This window comes from Podarcis liolepis (assembly GCF_965112155.1).
Source record: "Podarcis liolepis genome assembly, chromosome: 1".
Classification (NCBI taxonomy): domain Eukaryota; kingdom Metazoa; phylum Chordata; class Lepidosauria; order Squamata; family Lacertidae; genus Podarcis; species Podarcis liolepis.
The window spans coordinates 8,820,630-8,839,139 of record NC_139554.1 but is presented as its reverse complement, the minus strand read 5'-3'; the positions used below and the strand labels follow the sequence as shown (position 1 = coordinate 8,839,139).

At 43.6% G+C, this 18,510-nt stretch overlaps 1 protein-coding gene across 8 annotated transcripts in view; it reads right to left on the bottom strand.

Moving 5' to 3' along the window:
* PCNX4 (pecanex 4) overlaps positions 1–17,370 on the bottom strand; it is a 30,603-nt gene extending 13,233 nt beyond the window's left edge. The window contains exons 1-9 of one of the 8 annotated variants that reach the window (XM_083517127.1): positions 16,428–17,363; positions 16,152–16,368; positions 15,717–16,080; positions 15,500–15,583; positions 6,433–7,161; positions 5,971–6,150; positions 4,030–4,544; positions 2,561–2,661; positions 473–595 (exon numbers count right to left, since the gene is read on the bottom strand). In XM_083517127.1, coding sequence (XP_083373253.1) covers positions 473–595; positions 2,561–2,661; positions 4,030–4,544; positions 5,971–6,150; positions 6,433–7,130 — 1,617 coding nt within the window. In that variant the 5' untranslated portion in view covers positions 7,131–7,161; positions 15,500–15,583; positions 15,717–16,080; positions 16,152–16,368; positions 16,428–17,363. Of the gene's footprint in view, positions 1–472; positions 596–2,560; positions 2,662–4,029; positions 4,545–5,970; positions 6,151–6,432; positions 7,162–15,499; positions 15,584–15,716; positions 16,081–16,117; positions 16,369–16,427 lie in introns of all 8 variants that reach the window. The other 7 variants (XM_083517125.1, XM_083517126.1, XR_014529155.1 and 4 more) reach the window with 7 other exon arrangements.
* Between the last annotated feature and the right edge of the window lie 1,140 nt (positions 17,371–18,510).

Here is an 18,510-nt window from a genome sequence, read left to right as displayed (position 1 = left end):
TTTGGGTTATCAGTTTATCTTAAGAGCTACCCTGTATGGCCTGGGACCAGAGTATCTTAAGAACCACCCCACACTCACACCAGTCTGCTGCAGTGCCACAACAGAGAAATCTCTGTACGAGGCTTCCTGCTTTCAATTTTTTGGCCTCCATTGGGGGTGGGGGAAAGGCATGAGGCACGGGACCTTTTAAGTGGTGGCACCTGCTACAGAAACTTTCCCTGGCTCAACTACTGCTTGCCTTTTGGTGAGCAGCTAGGACTTATTCTTCTCCAAGAGGCTAGTCCGACCTTTTAAAAACAGGTTTTGACAGTGCCACTGTTTGATACCAACTCTGACTTGTTGTTCTTGACTTGTTTAATTGGCCTTTTAATAATTTGCTTTAATTTCTGCTTACTTGGTTCACCACCTAGGATATATATATGAAAGGAGGAATAGTAATGCTGAAGGAAGCTACAAATAAAATCAGACTTACCAGCAAGAGCCTGATTCCTGTATCAATGCTTCTATTCCACCAAAGATCAGTATTGAACACCAGCAACTGCACACTTGACACTACCACCATATCCAACAAAGCATGCTCTGTATCCTGCCATACCTGGAACAAAGATTACTTTATTGACTTACAATATGTTCATCTCACTCCTGACCTGAAAATTTTAATACTTAAAATAAAAAGGGCTATATGCAACGCTGCAGCTCCATCCGTGCAACGGACTTCTGTGTGCACCACAGAACTGTGCCTTCCTCACTTGTATTCTACAGCCCCCTCGTGCACCCTCAAAATCTGCTCTGGAGACCTAACAGAGGAGATTTTGGAGGTACGTGGAAGCACATGGGGACGAGAGGAAATGGAGGCCCATTAATAGTAATAATTTACCCTACCCATTTGACTGGGTTGCCCCAGCCACTCTGGGCGACTTCCAACATAATATAAAAACACAAGTGAACATCTAGCATTGAAAGCTTCCTGACACAGGGCTGCCTTCAGATGTCTTCTAAAACTAGAAGATAGTCATTTTCCCCCTTAACATCCCCTGGCATCTAATGGGAGGGCATTCCACAGGGCAGGTACCACTACCAAGAAGGCCCTTTGCCTGGTTCCCTGTAACTTTTTGCACTGAGGGAACAGCCAGAAGGCCCTCAGAACTGGAACACTGTTCATGCAGTTTTGGATACAACCCAAAGCTGTTATTCCTCTGTTGTTGTTGTTTTGCAGGAGTTTCTCAAATGTTTTTGGGTGCCTGACCACCAAAGATCTATTCAAGTGTCTTTTTTTTTTTTAATGCTGCCTAAAATTTACTCGTCTTTCCCGTTTGCCATTTTTGTCCCATACAGTAATTCTCATATTATTATAGAAGTTTTTTTTAAAAAAAAGGGTAAAAGACTCCTGGACAGTTAAGTCCAGTCAAAGTTGACTATGGGGTTGCGGAGCTCATCTCCCTTTCAGACCAAGGGAGCTGGCATTTGTCCACAGACAGCTTTCCGGGTCATGTGGCCAGCGTGACTAAATCGCTTCTGGCGCAATGGAACACAGTGACGGTAACTAGAGCTCACTGAAACACCATTTACCTTCCCATCACAGCGGTACGGTACCTATTTATCTACTTGCACTGACGTGCTTTTGAACTGCTAGGTTATAGAAGTACTGCCTTAGGCTAAGAACAACATGTGCAGTCCACCATGTGCTTGTTTTGTGTGACTTGCTCTAATTCCAAGAATCAGGTTTTCAATTAATCTGGAACATTTACTCAGGTCCTGAGGAAAATAAAATGGGATTGGGCAATACAGCATTGTCAGAGTCAGACAAACAGAGCCCATAACGGAGAGCAAGAAATTACTCGCACCAGCTGTTCCCACTGCCAGCTTTTTTCGTATCTCTCTCAGAAAGTTCAGACCATGTAATTCCCCCATGTTCTCAACAGCATATCCAAAATGGTGATAAACATGCGGGGGGGGGGAGAGAGAGGGGAGAAGAGAAAGAAAAAAGTAGCAATAAACTCAAACTTGGCAAGCTGAATTCTGAACTAGATAATTCCATACAAGACCATGGCAATATTCCAGACACAAAATACATCTAGATTTAAACACGGTACATAAAACCAGTAAGCTAGAGTGAACCTTGGCTAATAATAGAAAAAGCATTTTATAAATAGTGCTCTATTAATGCTTTCCAAGTAGTCAAAATACTTTGCATGCATTATCTCAGTAATCCTTACAAACAACGTTAAGGCTGCCCAGTCTTTTACCCTCCACAATACACGATGGGATCTGCGGCAGAGAACAATCCCTTGTCTAAATCCAAACAACGACCAACAATGACTTAGGTCAATGTTACCTAAGAATTCTTTAACTAGAGATACTTAAATTTAAACTTGGGGCCGTGAAAATACAAGTCGCATTGTCTACCACAATGTAGACATCCCTTATTATGAACAAATATCCCCTTTCAGGAACTGGAAAATGTAATTCTCACATCCATTTGTTATTCTATCTTCCCTAAAAATTAAGTGCTTTTCTTCCATGGTGCTTTTTTTTTTTTAACAAAATACTTAAAAGTTACCATTCTAAAGCCTCTTGAGAATCCAATGGAAACATATACAGATGGAAGATGATGCAGAGAATTGTCTAGGGAAAGAAACGCTATCATAGCAAATGGAGACACTGAAATTACAAGAGAAAAGAAATTATACACAATGTTTTTCCTCATACAAGAAGTATATGCATAAGGGGCATGCTTCAGAACAGAGATTTTGCAACCATGATCTACAGAGTTTTGTCTATTTGGGATTCCCTGGGAAGTTGGAAAGAAGGCAGCAATGAATGTTCCATTTACTAAAACAGAGATCAACACTTAAATTTGTGCATGCAGGTAAAAGTGGAATTATATACTTAATGATTATCAGGCCTTTAAAAATCGTTTACACTGATGCTGTGTGGCTCTCAAGCGGCTGACGTTCTCTAGGTGACTCTCACTGGTCCCAAGATCTTATGAAAGGCCCAGATTGGCTTTTATCTCTGGCAAAAATGCAAGGTGTCTACAGGATAGGTGTCTATGTTCTAACATCTCTTCAAAATTGAGTGGGCAGACATTCATCCCCCATTAGAAAATGCTTAACTGCGACCTTAGTGTTGTGCTAACAGTTTTGACTTTTAATAACTGGTTTTTATTTTGTTTTAATGTCAAGCAATTTTATGTTTCATTTTGTAAGCTGTTTTGAAAATCTTATTGCAAGGGGCATTGACATAATGTCTTTGTCACTTTCTGAAGTCAGTGTAATCCAGTAGCCCTTTTGTATAATAAGACTGATCTGCCAATTGCTATAGAAGTGATATACTATAATTACAGAAAAAAAATATAACAAGTTTTTTATTCAGCAAATTGGGGAGAGGGGGAGAGAAGGGATGTTCTGAAACATTTGAAATCAGTTGTAACATGTCAAATTGGATATCCCAGTCAATTGCCTTTGATATTAAAACCTATTGCTTTTCATTGCTTCATATGCCTTAAATTCTACAGTTCTGTGCTAGATAATGGCCAATTCAATTCTTCTACTGTATTCTGAAATTCAGTACACCAGCTAAATTGTATTTTATTTGCATGATTAATTTGGGCAGTGCATCAGATATTATCTCCTAAATGCCTTCTATATTGGCACTGGGTTAGCAAACCCTTGGTGCTCCAGATGTAGTTGGGACTCGCTTCACTCAACATGGCAAATGGTTAAGGATGATGGGAGCTGTAGTCTAGCAACATCTAGAGGGCCACAGGTTTCTCACTCCTGCTTTAGAATCTAAGAATTACCATTAAACCGAAGCTTATTTTTAAGGGAGAACTCAGCAATTCAGTATATTCCACAGAACGTGGCATTTATAAAGGAACACTTATTCAGTAAACCCTCAGATCATTAAGATTTAAATGCCTTGGCTCCACTTAATGTGGGTTATTTTGGAATGTACGTGTAGAACGTTTCATGATCTTTCTTCGGTCTCCAGCTTATACATAATACAGAAGGCTGCAGACTCTCTTACCTACAGCTAGCAAAATCCTTCTGAGCACACAAATTTTCTTAAGCCTCTTTTGTTTCTCCACAAATACATTCGCGGTCATGACATCCTTTGGATAAAACGGGTTTCGCAACATTCCGAACAGGTACACGGCCTGAATCTGTCCAAGAATCCACGTAGCGAGGAGCAATGCCATCAGCAAATAGCTCACAACAGCCTGGAGGCTGGTTTTAGAAAATGCCTGAGGACCGAGGAAGGAGTGCAACAGGCCAGCTTCCAGGAGAGCCAGAGTCAATGCAGTCAAATAGAAAACAAATTCCCGCCATCCAAACTGGATCCCACAACAGCCAGATGCCTTTGTAAACTTGTCGGAGGCTAAGCAGTTGACCACAGTGCACTTGAACGCAAACCCAATCTCTCTTAAGTTAAGACTCAATGCAAATCCAAATCCAGTCATGAAGAGGACGACACCAAGAGTGCTGGGGATGAAATAAGAGGCAACAGCTGTTCCCACAGAAATCAGAAACATTAATAGCAGCCTAGAAAGGGGAGAAAAAAGATTTATTTGGTTAGGAAGAAGTCATAAATGACATCTGGAGAGTTGGGTTTATTTTCATTTTGGGAAGAGCCATACAGTGGTACCTCGGGTAATGTACGCTTCAGGTTACAGACTCTGCTAACCCAGAAATAGTGCTTCAGGTTAAGAACTTTGCTTCAGGATGAGAACAGAAATCATGCTCTGGCGGTGCAGCGGGAGGCCCCATTAGCTAAAGTGGTCTTCAGGTTAAGAACAGTTTCAGGTTAAGTACGGACCTCCGGAACAAATTAAGTACTTAACCCGAGGTACCACTGTAATTCAGTGGCAGACCATCAGCCTTGCATACAGAAGTTCCCAGGTTCAATACCTGGCGTCTGCAGATAGAGCTGGGAGAGACTCCCTGTCTGAAACTCTGGACAGTCTCTGGCAGTAAGTTTCGACAATACTGAGCTAGATGGACCAGAGGGTCTGTATAAGGCAGCTTCACGTGTTCATACCTTTCCATTCTACCACAAGCAGATCCAAGGATCAGCTTCTTCACCTACTGTGATTTTCAACAGGATGCTCTTTGTCCCATACACAATGTGATGACAACACGCCATACTGGAAGTTTGAGTTGAGCATCATACAGTGGTACCTCGGGTTACATACGCTTCAGGTTACAGACTCTGCTAACCCAGAAATAGTGCTTCAGGTTAAGAACTTTGCTTCAGGATGAGAACAGAAATCATGCTCTGGCGGTGCAGCGGCAGCGGGAGGCCCCATTAGCTAAAGTGGTGCTTCAGGTTAAGAACAGTTTCAGGTTAAGTCCGGACCTCCGGAACGAATTAAGTACTTAACCCAAGGTACCACTGTATTAGCAATTAATCTCCTACGCAGTTTTGCAAACTGTCTGGAGGGTTTGCGAAACTTGCTTTGAAGTATGTGTGTAGTTTAGGGATATGCTTCTGCTGAACTGCATGGTTGTTTTTTAAATAAAGAATATATTGGCACCCAATAACCTAATAAACTTATGAGAGCATAAATTATCTCAGACTGGGGTTCACTTCAACAGATATGCAAAATATTACCCTAAATCGGCAGATACGGTTGCAGAGGGTGAGGAATTTTAAGGAATGGATTCAGGAGGATGCAAAATGCAGGCCATTTCTTTCAAACGTCACTGTTTACAGTTCCATTAGGATAATGCTTCCTGCATCCGATTAAGAGGACTCTAGTTCATGAAAGGTTAAGCTTTAATACATGTCTTCGCCTTTAAGATGCCACAAAATAAATTGTTTTTGCTGCAACAGATTACTACTATTTGTTCATTGCTTTTACAAAACGAAAATATTAAAATGCAGAATTTACCATGCATTTAAAAACCCATAAAACAGAATGAAACTGAAGAGGAATAAATGTGTATTCTTATGCCAAACAATGATTACCTTGTGTTACTTGACATGGGTGAACCGCCTAGACCAAGCTCCAACACTTGTTCCATTCCCCAGAGAAAAAGTGCGTCCAGTGGGGGCAAAATTCCCAGAGTCCACAAGAATGGCAAACACAAAAACACAATGTGCAAAATCTGGTTTGCCAGTTTTAAAGCTGGAACATCAGCAATGAATCTGGACAAAAAATGGAAATACGTATTATTTCTGTGACAGAAGACAGGCTTTTTACATCCAGCCGCATTGCCCCGCCCACTATTTTGCTGAAGTTTTTGAGCCATCTTACGGATTGTTTCAATATATGTAACTAAATACAAATGTTTACAGAAAGATGTTGCACAAGATGGACCAGTAAAAAGTACTGATTTGTTTAAAAGATTATGACCTGGCTTCCATAGCAAGAAATAAATTGCAATCTTCTAAGGCAGTCACTGCTGTAGGCAGCGCATACATTTTTACCTGTGAGTGAGGTCCACTGCGAAGAAGACAAAAATGTAGAAAGGTCTCATCAGAGGAACAATTTCGTAAGTGTCTAGTGCTTGGTAAGTAGCTGTCTCTGAAGCAGTATTGACAATTAAGGAGTACTCCCCAATGCAGACCGTCACCCAACCAAAGACAAAGATCATAACAGTTCCTCCAATGTTACCTCCATACAATGAGGCGATTCTATTAGGTAGAAGGTACCAAGTTCCTAAGCCACACAGCACCCCAGCGAGAAGTGAGTGAAAGATGATGTTAACTATGTATTTCTTGCCTGGAATAATAAATTTGACTGTCTCTGAGCCCAGACAACTAGAGAACTCCCATTCATCTTCATCCGTTAGGGTACTGTGAGTATGCACTCTTTCCACCGAAGCCGTTTTCTGTTTTGCATATAGGCTTGCTGCCTGGACAGTAACAGCTGCAACTAGCATGAGTCCTCCAGAGACAGCAGCCGTAGAATAGTCTTGCAGAATACTTAGTTGGTAGAGCAGCGTCCCCACACCTCCCAGAAGACATGGTAGCAGGAAGAGAAGAATCTGATTCACGTAGACATAAAGAGGCGCAGGGTGTCCCAATTTAAATCGAGGGCCGCCCAAAACAGTCTGCGGAAAACGTTTCAGGAGGAATTCTTGTTTGTGGTCGTTCAGCAGAGGAACATCTGGGCCCATTCTCATTCACTCAGACTTTGAATGAATCTCATTTTCTCTGAAGAGGAAAAGGGACAAAAGGAAAATTTTACTAATAGTGCGCCATTCTAAATATTGATAATAAAACAGCATTTCTAAAAAAAAAAAAAGAAAGAAAGAAAGAAAGTGAAAGCCCCATTCTAAAAACCAGATTCTCCATAACCCTGACTGGGGCAACTTTAGGTCTAATTAACCCACTATGGGGGAAAGAAACATTGGGCATATTCTACCAGCTTCTAACACCCTGTAGTGCTTCTTCCTCAACCTCCCTCGCACCCCCCCCCCCCCGTTTCCTGGGGTGTGGCTGCTGTCATAGAATCATTGAGTTGTAGAATTGGAAGGGATCCCCAAGTGTCATCAAGTCAAACCCCCTGCAATGCAGGAATCTCGTCTAAAGCATCCATTACAGATGTGCTTGAAAAACTCCCAAGCAAGGAGAATCTACAACCTCTTGAAGGAGGCCGTTCCACCGTCACATGCTGGCAGCTTCTGGGAGCCACAGGTGAGAGCTGGTAGCCCTTGGGAAGATGCTTGACTAAAACTTCCATCGTCCCCCAATTATAGAACATCCTGAGTGCAGCTCATGGGATCTGGAGTCCAAAAACACCTGAAGGACCACAGGTTGTCCACCGCTGCTTTAGGGGAACTGTTCTGTATATTTATAAACAATCTTTCATGAATGAATAATTGCATAACTGACATTACTATCCAGCAGGCTATGCAGTATCTGAGTGGTTTCAGTGGGCTCAAGCATGACCACAAATCAATACATCATTATCTGATGCAGAGGGGAGCCTTCTCCCCAGAAGCGTCTCACTACATTAGCTTTCTCCTGGTCAACTGCAGCATGACACCTGCTTTTTCTTCTGGTATCTGTGGCCGTAGAACAAGAAGCACTAACCTAGACACTCCTTAAACCTCACCTGCCTTGCGTTCCTTAAGGGCAGCCTGCTTCATTTTAAATTATCTTTTATTACTAGCAAGAGGGGGGAAAGCAAAGTGAGTTTTCAAATTTTCCTACTATAATATTTAATACCTTTTAAGTGTCTCGGTAACCAGCATCCATTATCTTCTGCTTGGGAACCACCACAGGATTTACAAAATAAAGGCATCGTTGCCTGTTACGAACTATGGACACAGGCCTTTCTGAATAACTACCATGTACCACTGACAGTCATCTTACCCCACTGATGTGGTTTTCATCTCCAGCTGGTCAGTAATAAAATTTAAATTGCTGCACGCAGCTAAATTGTCTTAAGAGAGAACACATACTTTAGAGCAGAAGTGAAGAACTTCAAAATGCTGCTGGACTTCAACAGCCTCAGAGGATCTAGATTCAGGTAGGTAGCCATGTTGGTCTGACGCAATCAAGATATATATATATATATATATTTGTCCAGTAGCACCTTAAAAGTAAAGGTACCCCTGCCCATACGGGCCAGTCGTGTCCGACTCTGGGGTTGCGCGCCCATCTCGCTTAAGAGGCCGGGGGCCAGCGCTGTCCGGAGACACTTCCGGGTCACGTGGCTGTTGAATGGTTTCTTTAAATGTAAAGGTTCATCATTGTTCCACTCCATGTGTATGTCTTTAAAGGGCCAGAGCAAGATAACGAGACCCAGCTTTACAGCTGTGAAACATAGCAGGTGCTGCTGAGTTGTATTTGATTAAGGTGTGTCAGCATCTGGGTAGAGTATATAAGGAGCAGCATCTAGCTCTCCCATTACCCTGGGGGATGGGTTGGTGGTTGGGTCTGGTTTGTTGATGTATTTAGTGTAAATGGAGTTTTTGTTTTTCTTATTAAAACCTTCTTTAAGTTATTTTTGAGTCCCTTTTTAATGCATGGTCTCCCCAGCAAGCTCTCTGCAGCGCTACCATACTGCAAAAAGCCAACATCTTTGGTTATGGGCCCAGCTGCTGAGTGGATGACTGCATATTTTTGGACTCTGAGAAAGGTTTGAAAACTCCTTCTCCTGTTAGTGTAGTTTTTGTGGGTCTGGAAGAGTTCCAGAATGGTTGACCGGGTTCCTGAAGCTGAGAAGGCTCTGGTCTTCCCACAGCTGACAGATGAGAACTATAGTTTATGGTCTTTTCGGGTGGAGGCGCTTTTGACCTCTAGAGAAGTATGGACCTATGTAACTGATGACCCTCCTGACCCTGTAACTAATGCTTGGTCGAAAGGAGATGCAAAAGCCAGGGCGATAATTAATTTGGCAGTCAGCGACCAGCAAGTAGTCTATATAAGAAATAAGAAAACTGCCAAAGAAATGTGGGACAGTCTTGCAGCAGTGCATGTTAGAAAAGAGTCAGCGTCTGCATTGACGTTTTTCAAGCAGTTGTACCAGACGAAGTTGCAGCCTGGTGGTGATTTGGCAGCACACTTGAGACGTCTGGAGGCAATACGCGGCGAATTAATTCGAAGGGACATGGAGGTACCTGATATTCAGTATGTTTTTATCATCCTGTGTTCCCTTAATGAGGACTTTGATAGTATAGCTAGCCAGATATCTGCTGTTCCACCAGCACAATTAACTGTGGAAGGGGTAACGGCAAGATTAATGGGCGAGTTGGATAGAAGGGAGGCTTGTGCCATAAGCACTCCTGTTTCCAGAAAGAATGAGGAACACCATATGCAAACCTGTGGTGATACAACTGCATTTAAAGCTGCAAAGCGTTGTTGGTTCTGCAATAAGCAAGGACATTTTGCAAGGGACTGCAGATCCAAAGGAAAGCAAAGTACTCCCAAGTCTGTTTCTGTTCGTCAATCACGGTCGTCAGCCCAGCAGCCGACATCGTGCCGTAGAGACAGAGACGAGCCGCGAGCTTTTCGCGCTCGGACTAAAGATCGTAGGGGAATTAAAGATGCCAAGTGGAAGTCTTTTGTTATCGACTCAGGAGCATCTCAGCACGTCTGCAATGATCGAGGCTTGTTTGTTTCTTTCGAAGAGGAAGTTGGTGGTGTACATTTGGCCAATTCACAAGTCTTGCAGTCGCTTGGCAGAGGTACTGTTAAACTTGACTCTTTAAACATTACAATAGCGAACTGCATTTACTGCCCGTCAGTGGACAATTTATTATCAGTAAGGTGCTTTGCTCATCAAGGCATAACTGTGCGTTTCTTAAAGTCTATGTGTGAGTTTTTCGAGGGGAACAAACGTCTATTGTATGCCCGGGAATCTGATGGTTTATATAGACTGTATTTTCGCACCTACTCCCAATCGCCTATAAATTGCAGAGCAGCACAGTTAAGCCAGGGGTTGAGGAATGTAAGGCCACATTCTGGGTGTGTCCACGAGGCGCACAGAATTCTGGGACACCTGAATTTTGCTGATGTAATTAAGACAAAGAATATTGTCGATGGCCTCAACTTAAAACCATGCAAATTCTTTATGCAATGTCTATCCTGTTGCAAGAATAAGATTAAGGTTGCACGCAAGGGTAGGTGCTCAGATAGGAAAGTAACTGAGCCATTTGAGCGTGTACATTGTGATTTAGTTGGGCCACTCCCACCATCATTAGGAGGTTCAAAGTACTGGCTTACTCTGATAGACCAGTATAGTAGATATTGTTGGACTTATGCAATAGCTGAAAAGTCCCAAGCATTTGAGAAGTACAAGGTTTTTTGCAACTGGGTAAAAACGCACTTTAACAAACCTATTAAGAACCTGTTTTCTGACCGGGGCGGGGAATTTGTTTCTGAGGATTTTGAGAAATTCCTGGAAGCGCAGGGGACTACTCATGAGTTATCTTGCCCCCGAAGTCCCTGGCAAAATGGGCTTGTTGAAGTTGTGCAGCGTGACTTGCAGGCAGGGGTTAAAACTTATCTGCACGATGCTAATCTGCCCAAAGTCTTTTGGGCCGAAGCGCTCCATGCCTTTTGTTATGTTAGAAATCGCAGTTATCATTCTGGTTTAGATGTCACCCCCTATGAGAAGTTGTTTAAAAAACGCCCTAATCTGAAATACCTACGTATTTGGGGTTCAGATGTAATTATGCATTATCCCGCTAAGCAGAAATTGGGTGAACGTAGTGTCCATGGAAAATTAATGGGCTACCAGCAGGGGGCGTACAGAATTTACATACCAGCAACTGGCAAATTTCATATTACCAGAAGCATGATACAAACTGTAAATTGGAATGGGGTTGCTGTTTTCCAAGATACTGATGGTATAAATGATACTGAGGAAGAAAAGGAAGCAGGAGCAGCAGCAGCAGCAGCAGGAAATGGTGCTTCTGAATTAATAGAAAAAGACAAAAAGCCTGTTGAATCTGATAATTTGTTTGATTTAAAGTCACAGGCATCTGAGGGGAGGTTAGATTCTCTTGAGTTTTCTGACCGTGAGCTTAGCCTACAGGCACCTCTTCAGTCTGACAATGATAATTTACAACCGGAAACTAGTAGTTCATTGAGTCCCATTAAGTCTGAGGAGTCTGACTCTCCTTCCGGACTGAGATGTTCAGATAGAAAGAGGCAGAAGCCACAACGTTTTGCAGATGAACATTTTAATACTGTGTATGCCAATAAGGTGGTTTTTGAGCCAAAAAGCTACAATGATGTTCAGAATTTACCTAAGCACCAAGCTGTAAATTGGTATAAAGCTATGAACTCTGAGATAGCTTCTTTAAAAGAGCATAACACTTGGTCCCTTGTACCACAAACCCCAGATATGAGACTTATTGATTCAAAATGGGTTTATAGAGTTAAAATGAATGACAAAAATGAAGTTGTAAGGTACAAGGCAAGACTAGTTGCTAGGGGCTTTCAACAAATTCCAGGAGATTATGATTTGTGTTATTCACCAAGTGTAAAATATGAAGCAGTTAAGCTTTTGTTAAAAGATGCATCACAATGTGGAAAAGCCCACTATGCAATGTTTCTCTGCTCTTAAGAGAGTGGTAATGTACCTTAAACATACCAAACATTATAGGTTGCAGTTTACAAGAAGCACTTCCAAAGGTTACACATGAAAGACATGTACAAAGTATGCTTTATGTTTTTGTTCCACAATGATGAACCGCAGGGGAAATGTTGAATGGTTTCTTTAAATGTAAAGGTTCATCATTGTTCCACTCCATGTGTATGTCTTTAAAGGGCCAGAGCAAGATAACGAGACCCAGCTTTACAGCTGTGAAACATAGCAGGTGCTGCTGAGTTGTATTTGATTAAGGTGTGTCAGCATCTGGGTAGAGTATATAAGGAGCAGCATCTAGCTCTCCCATTACCCTGGGGGATGGGTTGGTGGTTGGGTCTGGTTTGTTGATGTATTTAGTGTAAATGGAGTTTTTGTTTTTCTTATTAAAACCTTCTTTAAGTTATTTTTGAGTCCCTTTTTAATGCATGGTCTCCCCAGCAAGCTCTCTGCAGCGCTACCATACTGCAAAAAGCCAACAGTGGCCAGCGTGACGAAGCTGCTCTGGTGAGCCTGCACCAGCGCCGCACACGGAAACGCCGTTTACCTTCCCGCTATAAAGCGGTCCCTATTTATCTACTTGCACTTAAGAGTGCTTTCGAACTGCTGGGTGGGCAGGAGCTGGGACCGAACGACGGGAGCTCACCCCGCCGCGGGGATTCGAACCGCCGACCATACGATCGGCAAGTCCTAGGCGCTGAGGTTTTACCCACAGCGCCACCCGCGTCCCTGTAGTAGCACCTTAGAGACCAACTAAGTTTGTTCTTTGTATAAGCTTTCGTGTGCATGCACACTTCTTCAGTGTTTCAGTATATCTGAAGAAGTGTGCATGCACACGAAAGCTTATACCAAGAACAAACTTAGTTAGCCCCAGATGAGATATTCAGCTTTTCCATCCTAGTTTTTCATGATGCCTTACTACTCTTAGGCTTGCTTAGCAGGTAGAAGAGGGCAACAGAATGGGAGTACAGGCAACCCACCATTTACACAAGGGTTACGATCAGAGATCAGAGGCACCATGTGTTTAAGCCAAACTGCATATATTTGAAACACCATTGTAAAATCCTGCAAACACCCCACTCAGCCCCCACGCTGTTCTGGTCTTTTACTTTCTCGGGGTACTTCCAGGTTCAGTACGATGAATGTGTGCGTGGCCACACACATATTGAGCGTGTGTAAATGGAGAGTTGTCTGTAATAGAAAACCACACCAGAAAACCCTTGGTGACCTTGTGTCAAGGAAGAAAATTCTGTGGAATCTCCTGTGAAAACCATTTTGGGCGCCCAGGCTAAGAAGGATGCCCAAGCCCTCCTGAGAGAACCAGTGGCAGACTAGATGGACTAAGGCAAGACTTAGTATAAGACGCCTTCCAATATGGGCCCAAGATGTTGGCAAATCAGAAGCAGGTCTGTCTTATAAGCACTTCTGGAATGTGTGCTCAGATGACTGGCACTTGCTGGTGGCGCCATGTGTTCGGGCTGTAGTGACTGGCAACAGGGCCTTCAGCATGTTTGCACCAGCATTACGGACGTCTGTCCCTTATCTTTGTTTTTAAAATAATTAACAAAAACAAAAAAAAGTCAGAAATGAGAGAAGTTGCTTTATAAACTTTTTATGCTTTAAATGTAATCCTTGCCTCTAAAGGTGGAATTTGTGCCTTAATTCATTCTCATTGTTGTATGTATATAACTGATCAATCGACCAATATCTCTGCTACTATTGATTATATGGAACAAATGATAGCCCATAATCCTTTGAATCCACCTGAAGGTTTTGATCCATGGGATTGGTTATTTTCTTGGTTGCCTAATGGAGTATGGTTAAGAAAAATATTATTGATTGTAATTGCATGTATTGTTGGTGTCATTATGGTGTGTTGTTGTATTCAATGCCTACCCTCTTTGATTTCCCAATGCACTGCATGGTGGTACCGACCAAGGCCCACCACAGGGGTTATAAGAGGAATTTATGTTGTTGCAAAGTATAGACGCTTAGGCAATGAAGTGTACGATTCGGACCAATGGTCCCTCTTAGAATATAAACAAGAAAAGAGGGCATGTGGGAAAATGATTGCTTGTACATGAGAGCATGAGCAAAGTTCTTATTATTGCAAGGTGATTTCATAGCTAAAAGCATCCTTGGAGCATGAACAGCGCGTGAATAGCTCGTGCTGCCCCAAATGATTGGTCAACGTAACATAGCCTGATCACTTGCGTGGTCTAGTGCGATGGCCCTTATCTGCTGGCTGAGAACAAGTTGCTTTGCTTGTATTTTGTATCTTTCTGACTTCACACAATAAAGGCTGTGCTGCAGTAGCTCTAAAGGAGCCAGCAGCCAGATTTCTTCAACCTATCTTGGTGTGAGACTGATTTCTTCGGATGTTGAGCTGGCACTCGACATTGGTTATTCAACAGGGACTTGATATTCTGTGCTTTGTAAGAGGATGATTTTATATTGCGTACGTTTATAATGCTCTTGTTCACTGGCTAGATAGCATCAGAAATGCTATTTTTCTAGAAAAAGAGGTGCCAGAACTCACCATGAGTTGTTCTTTTATTATGGCAGTTACGCTGTAGACACCTGTCTATGTATGCCTAATGACATAAATGAGGACAAAAATAAAGCTTCTTGCTACTACAGTGGAACCTTGGTTGTCGAACATAATCCGTTCTGGAAAAACGTTCGATTTCCGAAATGTTCGACAACTGAGAAGCAATGGGCGGACGGCAAAATCCATCAAAAAAATGGAGAAACGCGCCTCGGAATCCGATATTGGAAGAAGCCGGATTATGAACAAAAAGTGGAAGCCTAGCTTTTAATTCGAGCTCAGGTTCAATTGAGGTTAAGTGACTGTTTATAAGCTAGAATGTAGGTGTACTTATCAATTAAATGTGAAAACATCAGCTTTCAGTTCTTTATAAACTAGAATGTAAGCCTAACTAAGTGTACACTGAGACACGCAGAAAGGCACATGTGGGAATCGCACATATAAACTTCAAGTATGAAAAGCTACTTTTCAAGCAAAGAGGCTTCTTGCAACTCATTTTACAGGTGTCATTTGGGGATGGATGGGGGGCAGTTTATGCCAATTCATCAAAAAGATTAGAGTGGTTTTAAAGGGGATTCAAATTCACGGGGATTCAGAATCAAACACTTTACCCACCTACACCACAGTACGACTGCCAACTTATCAGGATTTTTTTTTTTTAATGCGGCCTACTTCTGTGCCTGTTCCAGCACCCTGATTTGCAGAAATCTGCAAATACAGAATGTTTTACTATTTGCTCACCCCCATCTCTTGCGCAACAAGCTGGTGTTAAAAAGCACAGGGTGCAATGGCCAATTAAGAGTTGGCAACCCTAACCAGCAAGTTGAGGCTGAGCCTCTCAAGAGACATGGACGCCGCTTGTGACCAAACAGAGGTCAACTCCACAGCAGAAACCAACATACCTGGGGAAGGTTACATTTCAGAGGCTGAAAAGAACTGCAGGCTTGCTGGCTGGACGAAACAACCCTTTAAGGAGAATCCGTAGCCTTAAAAGAAGAAGAAAACAAGTTATAAAGCAGAGCAATTAACAAGATCCGTTCTCCCTCACCCACCATCACTTGGCAACTGCAGAGGAACTAACAAACACAGAATAGGCACAATACACACCTACAACTCTACCTTTTGATGGTTTCTATAGTGAAAGGGTCAAGTTGTCATAGGAAGGCCAGGAGCCTCATGCCAAAGCAAGGCAAAGGGGCTGAGCAAGAGCCTGACACTGGCTGGCAGCAGCAACAGCCCAGGAGCTGCATAGCAAAGGCAAGAGGCTGAGCAAGAGCCTGACCCTGGCTGGCAGCAGCAACAGCCCAGCAGCTGCATAGCAAAGGCAAGAGGCTGAGCAAGAGCCCGACCCAGGTTGGCAGCAGCAACAGCCCAGCAGCTGCATAGCAAAGGCAAGAGGCTGAGCAAGAGCCTGACCCTGGCTGGCAGCAGCCCAGGAGCTACATAGCAAAGTGAGGCAAATGGATTGAGCAAGAGCCCGACTCTGGCTGGCAGCAACAACAGCCCAGGAGCTGCATAGCAAAGCGAGGCAAATGGATTGAGCAAGAGCCTGACCCTGGCTGGCAGCAGCAGCCCAAGAGCCACATACAAAAGCAAAAAAAAAGGGGTTGAGCAAGAGCTGGACACTGGCTCACAGCCGCATAGCAAAGGCAGGAGCTGAGCCAGAGCTAGACTCTGGCTGGCAACCGCCTAGGAGCCACATACCAAATAAAGGCAAAGGGGCTGAGCAGGAGCCAGACCCTGGCTGGCAGCAACCCCAGCAAGCAGCTGCCTGGCAGCTACGTACCGAAGGCAAAGGGGTGCTTGAGCCAGACTCTGGCTGGCAGCAGCCCAGGAGCTGCATGGCAAAGCAAGGGCTGAACAAGAGTGAAACTCTGGCCGGCAGCCACTACCCAGGAGCCACATACAAAAGCAGAGCAAGGGGCTGAGCAAGAGCCAGACCCTGGCTGGCAGCAGCAGCGGGACCAGCAAGCGCCTCCCTCACTCTCCCCGCCCGGAAAAACCCCAAACCAGCCGCTTTTCGGGGGGAGCAGAGGCCGAGAGAAGGCGAAAATACAACCACACAGCGAGTCCCGCGGCCAGTTTAAAAAAACATTTATTATTACGGCAAAAGCCTTTCATGCTTAGCGGGGTGGGGCCGAGAAGGGAGAAGGAGCCCCAAAGGCGGGAAAACTGACAGGAAGGCGAAGAAGAAGGGAGCCTGCGGAGAAGCCGCCGCTCCTCCTGCCTTCCCTTCTTCGCGCCTTTTTCTCCTTAGGGCCGCCGCCGCCATTTTGGCCCCGGGAAAGCGGAGGAAGGAGAGCGCGCAAGATAGGTCTCCTCGGAGGGTAGGGAGCGGCCGTCGCCGACCCCGCGGGGACCCGCACCTCCTCCTCCTCTTCCCCCCGATATCGATCAAGAGATATCGATCCATCGCCCACTCACCCAGCCGAGGGAGCCCGCCCTTCTCCTTCGCCCTCCCCGGGAGCCTGGGGGGAGGGGAGGGGGGGAGGAAAAGATATTTCTATTTCTCTCTCTGCTTTTATTTATTTCTTTATTTCTCCCTCTCTGAATTCTGCTCCTTCCTGGGCTCTTGAGGAGGATGCGGGGCTGGGAAATGGCTTCTTCTTCTTCTTCGGCGGCTGCGATGGCCGGCCGTGGCGCCTCCCCTTCCCTCCCCTCCTCTCTCTCCCTTCCAGGGGGAATCAAAAGGGGGGAAGAAAAGAAAGGAAAAGAAAAGAAAAAAGGGGCTGCTTTATTAACGACAGGCTCTCTCACCTGGCGAAGTGCGCGGTGGGTGCAGAGGAAGACGAAGAGGATCTGGCGGAAGAAGGGCGGGTAGCTGGCAAAACCCCATTATTATTATTATTATTATTATTATTATTATTATTATTATTATTATTATTATACCGCTTTATATTTTCAAGGGGAAAAAATTATTATTATTATTGTTACCCCGCCCATCTGGCTGGATCTATACCCTCCAGCATTTATCCAATGAAAATAGGGACGTCCCATTCCATAATAATTTTTCATTTTATTTCTATACAGCTTTATATTTTAAGGGAGGGAAATATTATATTATTATTATTATTATTATTATTATTATTATTATTATTATTATTATTATTATTATTATCCCGCCCATCTGGCTGGGTCCATACCCTCCAGCATTTCTCCGATGAAAATAGAGACGTCCCATTCCATTATTACTATTCATTTCATTTCTATACCGCTTTATACTTTAAAGACAAAAATCATCTATTATTATTATTATTATTATTATTATGGGTCTGCATAAAAGGCGGATCTACACGGATCCTCATGGATCCTCCACTTTTTAAAAAATAATTCCAACAAATGCAGTGTCAAATCACACCTAGAAGGCACGCCTACAAACTGGACTATAAAAAACGTGGATCCAACACTTTGCCGCGCTGCAGTACCATAAAAACATGGATCCGAGGCACGGATCCTCATGAATTCATATGATTTTTATATTGAAACAAAATAAAAACACCATGCTTCTGTAGACCACATCTTAGTCTGTAGGAGGAACCAAAAAAATCACGCATCCACTGTTTCGTGGTGCCGCAATGGCGCAAAAACATGGTTAAAAAACACGGATCCTCATGAATCCTCATGATTTTTGCACTAGATCAGCCCAAACTCACTTTCAAATTACACATCATGTCCAGGGGCACAACATCCACCACAGAAATCACGGATCCATGGCTTCCTGGCCATACCATGGCCCAAACGTGGTTTTGAAGAACAGATCCTCATGGATCCTCACACTTTTTGCATTGGACCAACCCAAACTCACTGTCAAATCACACATCATAGCCAGGGGCACAGCCTACACCACAAAAAACTCAGATCCACGCCTGCCTGACCACGCCCTGGCCCAAAAACGTGGTTCCGAAGCACGGAT